General features: G+C 39.3%; 1 protein-coding gene across 1 annotated transcript in view; it reads right to left on the bottom strand.

The window, feature by feature from the left end:
- The window catches only part of LEMD3 (LEM domain containing 3), a 116,945-nt gene that overhangs the window by 11,016 nt on the left and 98,770 nt on the right, over positions 1-7,159 (bottom strand). Inside the window, exons 7-9 of the mRNA XM_006859524.1 lie at positions 6,360-6,461; positions 6,152-6,254; positions 4,969-5,147 (exon numbers count right to left, since the gene is read on the bottom strand). Of these exons, the coding sequence (XP_006859586.1) occupies positions 4,969-5,147; positions 6,152-6,254; positions 6,360-6,461 (384 nt within the window). The remainder of the gene's footprint in view (positions 1-4,968; positions 5,148-6,151; positions 6,255-6,359; positions 6,462-7,159) is intronic.

Raw genomic sequence — 7,159 nt, 5'->3', positions numbered from 1 at the left:
AATACCTAAAAGGGGTTCTAGAACTTCCCAAGTGAAATAAGCCTCTTGCAAAGCCTTTGCAGAGTATAGGACCTTAGGTGGAATCCTGAGTCCCATCCAGAATCTTAAGAGGCGGGACAGTCCCACTAGAACGGACAAGCAAACCAGCTTAGAACAGCTAGAGCAACAGAAGATACAGCTTCAAAGATCATCAGGAAAAACCCAAAATAAAAATGTCAACATGACTGGCTACTACGAGAATAAGCAAGCTGTTTGCTGGAAAGTCATTAAGGCAAGCAATCAAGTTCCTTCAGGTCAAAGTCCCCTCTAAGACTGAAACTAAAAGGGACCACATGTAAGCTTGCTGGAGACCACATTGGTCTACTGGTGAGTGGAAGAGGGAGAAAGGCAGCAATGAAGACATGGGCTGAGTTCAACCACAGTCCACTGACTCCCGTTGACCCAGAGAAGAGAGAGAGAAGAGGAAGGGCTGGTTGGTCCAAAGTGTCGTGACACCTGGGGACACTTGACCCCATGGACAAGGACATAGCCACAGAGGGCTAGAGCTGAGAGTGAAGCATCCAGTTGATATCAAGTGAAGGGAGATGCACAAGAACACCTAAACTTGCAGAGAGTACCCATGTGACCTAGCTTTGATGGCTTGATGATCAGAACTAGACTAGAGCAATGCTCTATTTGATAAAGAAAACAAGTGTAAACTGATACAATTTGATGAGCTTGACCTATAATTTTGGATGTAGTAGCTCAAAATACCAACCAAGGGGGAACGAATCCTCACATCAAGGATCAAACATATCCCCTCTGTGCACAGGGTTGACAGGGATGGGCAACTTAGATATTGGCTACCTAAAATGGGGGGGGGGGCGGGGGAGAGGCTATAAATTCACGAAGTAGCTGGCTTACAAGTTCTCAAGAGGGAGCTTAGCTTCAGAGTGCAGGGGAAGGTAGAATCCCATTAAATAGTTTTCATTTTGTCTAGACTGGTATGGTGAAAGGAGATGGAATACGATTCTCATGATTCAATAGTGAATAATCGTTATCCTGACTAATTGTGATTGTCACGAATGTAAACGTAGAAGTTTTGTAACATTAAGGGGAAGTAGTTAATCTTACATTCAAGGAATATAGTACCCTAGGACCATTAATGGAGAAGAGCATGAGCAGCGGAATGTGGGACCCTGTCCAGAGAAGCAGCAACACCAAAGATGGAGGCAGAGATGACGACATTGAGAACTAAAGCAGCTCAGGACTCCAGACTTGTGGAAAGAGCAAGGCTGTGTGCTGGTGGTCATTAGGTAGGCTTGCAGAATGTGCCCTTGGGTTGTTTAAATGACTGTATATTCCTGATTGTTTTTGTGTACATCAAAAACAAAACATAACAACAACAAAACAAAACAAAACAGGGAATAGAAGCAAATACTGTTGAATGGTGATACATGGAAAAGATTGTAATCATTGCAATGATACAAAAGACAATATGACAAGTGTAAACTGTCACTCAATGCACAATAAAAGCTTTAAAAAAAAAAGATGGAAGGAAAAAACTCTCACTGTACCAAAAGGAACCGGTCAATGTTCCACAATTTGAAGAGGCAGCATATGATCAAGAGTCAATGATGCTGAAGGAAGAAGTCTATGGTGTATTAAAGGCATTGGCAAAGAACAAGATACTGGTAATTGCTAAGAGTACAAATGGAAACTGATGCAGTGCTGGAGGCACTCACTCATCTATGCCAAGAGATCTTGAAGACAACTACCTGGCAAATTGACTGGAAGAGACCCATATTTGTGCCCATTCCAAAGACAGGTGGCCCAACGGGATGCAACAATCACCAGACATTATCACTGACATCCCATGTGAGTAAAGTTATACTAAAAGTAACACAAAAACAGCTGTAACACCATACATTGCCAGTTTCAGAAGCTGACACGGAAAGAGGGATATCATTGCTGAGGTCAGATGGCTCTTGGCTGAAAACAGAGTATCAGAAAGATGTTTACCTGTGCTTTATTAACTACACAAAGGCTTTCGATTGTGTGGATCTTGACAAGCTATGGACAACATTATGAAGTATGAGTATTCCGAAACACTTAATTGTGCTCGTGAGGAACCTGTAGGCAGTTGTTAAAGAACAAGGGAACACCGGATGGTTTAAAATTAGGAAAGGTGTGTGCCAGGGTTGTATTCTTTCACAATACTAATTCAATCTGTATGCTGAGCAAAAATTCCAAGAAGCAGGATAAAATGAAGACAAATGTGGCATCAGGATTGGAGCAAGACTCATTAGCAACCTGAAATATGCAGATGATACAACCTTGCTTACTGAAAGCAAAGAGGATTTAAAATAATTACTGATGAAGATCAAAGATGACAGCCTTCAGTATGTAAAGAAAACAAAAATTCTCACCACTGAACTATAAACAACATCCATATCACTGGAGAAAAGGTTGAAGTTGTCAAAGTCTTCATTTTGCTCGAGTCAACCATGAACACTCATGGAAGCAGCAGTCAAGAAATTAAATGACAAATTGCATTAGGCAAATCTGATGCACAAGACCTCGCTTAAGTGTTAAAGAGCAATGAAGTTAGTATCAAACACTCATGGAAGCAGCAGTCAAGAAATCAAATGATGTATTGCATTAGGCAAATCTGTTGCACAAGACCTCTTTAAAGTGCTGAAGAGCAAAGATGTCAGTTTGAGGCCTAAGGTGTGCCTGACCCAAGCCATGGTATTTTCAATAAACTCATATGCATGCCAAAGTCGGACAATGAATAAGGAAGACTGTAGAAGAATTGATCCATTTGAGTTATGGTGTTGGAGGAGAATATTAAAGTACCATGGACTGCCAAAGGAGCCAATCAATCTGTGTTGGAAGAAGTACAGCCAAAGTATTCCTTGGAAGCCAGGACTGCCAAACTTCTTCTCTCATATTTAGGACATATCATCAGATTGGACCATTTAATGGAAAAGGATATCATGTTTGCTAAAGTGAAGGGTTGGAGAAAAAGAGGAAGACCCCCAAATAAATGGATTGGCACAGTGGCGGCAGCAATGGGCTCAGACATAGCAAAGGCTGTGAGGTTAGTCCCAGAGCAGGCAGTGTTTTGTTCTATTGTGCGTAAAGTCGCTATGAGTCAGTACTGACTCGACTGCACCTAGGAATAACAAAAACAAATGAGAAGAAGGTGTTGGCAAGAGAGTGAATGAAAGATAACTTATGAAACCAGAGGACAATTTAAAAAAAAAGTAAATCCAAGAAGAGGGCTTAGTAAAGAAGAAACACTAGTGAAGAGAAAATCAAGGATTCAGGGAAATTATTACTCCAATGGACCACATGAACACCAGGCAATATGACCCTAAGACTAGAGGAACTAGATGATCTCCAGCTACCAACTATTCTGAAAGGGAATGCATCAAAATTTCCTGGATAGGATGGAACAAAAATGTGGAACAAAACTCAAAACCATAAAACGAAACAGGCTAGAGATCTGACTGAGAATGGCAGAAACCTAAGATTAGTGTCCTTAGTCATCCTTAAGGCCTGCAAATGAACTCATCCCTATGACTCAATTTTTAGTCCAACAATAGACAAGTCTATAAGGGAAACAAGAACACTAGAGAGGTATGCACACTTTAGAATAATCAAGCATTTACCTATGAGCAAAGTTCAGAAGGGTTAAGAAAGGAGGAGGAATGGTAATGGTATACAGAGGGAGGACGTGGAATAAATGATTTTATATTATGGGAATTGCAATCAATAAGATAAAGCAAAGTGTGTGTGAATTGTTGAATGAAAACCTGATCTGCTCTGCAAACCTGCATATAATTCACATAAAAAAGTTAAAGCAAAATAGAGAAGACTAGTGTAGGTGTGTGTCAAAGAATCAGAAATTCTGGAGAGGTTAAAATAGAAATGACTGGGTGTTACAGTGCAGTGGCAGCTGATAAATGGAAGAATGGCTAAGAGAAATAGTCTTAGTCAAACACAGATCCAAAGTGGTCTGTGAACTTCTAGTACCTTTCAAACTTCTCTAGCAGTGTTCTGTTCTTGGACGACCTCGTAGTTGCAGGCAATCTATTCCTGAAAGGTCAGCAGTTCAAACTCATCAGCCGCTTCTCAGAAACCTTATACAAGGTGGCTATGAGTTGGAACCGACTCGGCACTTAACAACAACAAAATGGTATAACTATATATTCATTAATAAAAACTATATGGAAAGATCCACAAAAGCTATTTGCTATTGTTAAGTGTTATCAAGTCTATTCTAACTCATAGAGGTTTTCAAGGAGTGGCTAGTGGGTTTAAATTGTGAACCTTGTGATTAGCAATCCAGTGCTTATCTTACAGTGCCACACAATGGGAATATGCAAGTATAGGGTATATGCCAGAAAGAGGAAGAAGGTAAGCAAAAATTAGTGGCAGAAAAGAGCATGTAAAGAAATTCATTAGAAGAATTTTCTGTTACATGCGTAAAGAAGTTAATACTGCCCACAGAATTCTACTTTTATATGGCAATTTGAGTTATTTCAATTTTTCAGTTTGTGAAATGCTGAGTGTGTTCTCTTTTGGTTTTTTTGTGCCAGGATATAATGGTAGAAATATTTTTACTTTCTCTTGTTGAAACCCTTCTGGTCTTGACCAATACTGGAATCTGTTACTAAGTGCCACTGAATTGGTTCTGACTTATAGCCACTCTGTATAGGGTCATTCCAAGGAGCAGCTAGTGGGTTTGAGCCTCTGATCTTGTAGCAAGCAGTCTGTTACTTATCTTACACAGCACCACACCATGGATTTGAAGGGATGGGCTTTGAAAAAGAGCTTGCTTTCAGACATCTCTGATATATACTATTTCACATAAAAAAATAAAATAATATAAACCAATCATGACATTTATAGTTATTTAAGAATCAGAAAAAGCTTTACTATATATATATATATTCCCCCCCTTCTCCTAAAAATACATACCTTGACCTTGCCATACTTTAGAAGGTATTACTAATATTTTATCACAGGATGCAGAAGGCTGGATCCACCTCCACACCAGGAAATCTGCACCACCTATTCTTCGTGTTTCTGTGCGAACTCTAGACTCATTAGCAGCAAGGAAGTCAACAGCTCTATCCCAGACTTTCTTCATTTTTTTCCTGTCATGCAAACAAAATGACAAATTGATTATCATCATTATCTTCTTTTTCAAATTATTAGTAATTTAAGGTAGTGGCTGTTGTTAACTCTGGCTATTATTATCACTACTTAGGGAGATATACTCAAATTAACATTTACATGTCTGAGCCTCACCTGAGATTTACTGAGTTTCTATTTCCAGAGGTGGAGATGAGCGTCTGTATTTCCCCCTAAAAGTTCCACTGCTGATTGTTAAGTGTTGTTAGTGTAAAGAATGCTGCTTTAAGATATGGCATCATCTTTTATTCTATTTTCAAAAAATGTATCACTTCATTCTTTTGTTTTAAAAGCTTCTCAGCACAAAATGAAATATTTTGAAATAAGTAAAATACTACAAGCAGTAATGTTTGCTTGTTTATTCATCAATGAAATTAAGAAAATAAAGTAAAATATGACAATAAAAGATCAAGCATGTATAGACATGAGAATGCAATAAACTCTAAGGAGCTCTGGTAGTGTAGTGATTAACAGTCAGGCTGCTAACTACCAGCTGTTCTACAGCAGAAAGAAGAGGCTTTCTGCTCCCGTAAAGATTTACAGCCTCGGTAATCCTGTACAGGGTCACTATGAGTTGGAACAGACTATACGGCACATAACCACCACATCACTCAAAATTAAGAGGGCATTAGAGGATAATTTAGAAAGGAGGGTTGCAAACACCCAGAAATGCTTGTACAGAACAACACTTTCTACATAACTTTCAAGACTGTAGACACCAAACCAAACTCGCTGCCATCATGTCAATTTGATTCGAGACCCTATAGGACAGAGGAGAATTGCTCCCTAAGGTTTCCAAAGCTGAGAATCTTTATGGCAGCATCATCTTTCTCCCATGGAGCAGCTGGTGGGTTCAAACTGCTAGCCTTGAATCCCAATGCACAAGCTATTATGCCACCAGGGCTTCTAAGACTGCAAAAGATAACTACATTTGGATTTGCATTCACTCACAAAGCAATTAACACACCTGTCATGAGGCTGTATTAAGGAATCTCGCACATGTGGAATAGGCATGTAGGGTTGTAAATCTTTATTTTCCTGGCAAGCATCATTATGACTTCGTAAAACATCTAAAAATAAACCAAGCAAATTAATCAATCATCACTTGTCACGACGCTATAGTTTAATCACTTTGACTACTCCAGAAATTGTCTAGAATTCTAAAAATACCATACCTATAATCTTTACCACCATATCGTACATCTGCCTCGTCTCCTCTTCCTCTTTTGTCCAGCGATATTTCATGTAGCGCAGAACCACACACACTATCACTACACCTGCAATATTTATACATTTTATGTTAGAAAAATTGTAGTCACAGCATTCAATAATATTGCAACTTGAAATTATGTGTAGGCAATTGTTAATCTCGTATTTAAAATAAAGCCAAATAAAACAAAAATCCCAAACATAAAAAACTTTTTATATTTTCTATAGTGATTATTTTAACTGTCTTAAACGAATAATGCAATCAGTCTTCAAAGGCAGGTTAAGCTATATATACATATACATACATACATACATATATGTGGTGGTTGTTGTTAAGTGCCATAGAGTGGGTTCCGACCCATAGTGACCCTGCACAGGGATTCCGAGGCTGTAAATCTTTACGGGAGCAGAAAGCCTCATCTTTCTCCCGTGGAGCGGCTGGTAGTTTCGAACTCCTGACTTTACGGTTTGCAGCCCGATTCATAACCACTACACTGCATATATACATATGTTGTTGTTGTTGTTGTTAAGTGCCATCGAGTCGGTTCCGACCCATAGCGACCCTGTACAGGGTTTCCGAGGGTGTAAAATCTTTACGGGAGCAGACAGCCTCATCTTTCTCCCGCGGTGCGGCTGGTAGTTTCGAACCGCTGACCTTAAGGTTCGCAGCCTTAAGGTTCGCAGCCCGATTCGTAACCACTACGCTACCAGAGCTCCTTACATATACATATATATAATTAATACTAATGCTCCTTACATATACATA

Source organism: Chrysochloris asiatica, unplaced genomic scaffold (genome assembly GCF_000296735.1).
Source record: "Chrysochloris asiatica unplaced genomic scaffold, ChrAsi1.0 scaffold00033, whole genome shotgun sequence".
Lineage (NCBI taxonomy): Eukaryota > Metazoa > Chordata > Mammalia > Afrosoricida > Chrysochloridae > Chrysochloris > Chrysochloris asiatica.
The sequence above is the reverse complement of the archived record's forward strand: the minus strand, read 5'-3'. Positions and strand labels throughout refer to the sequence as shown.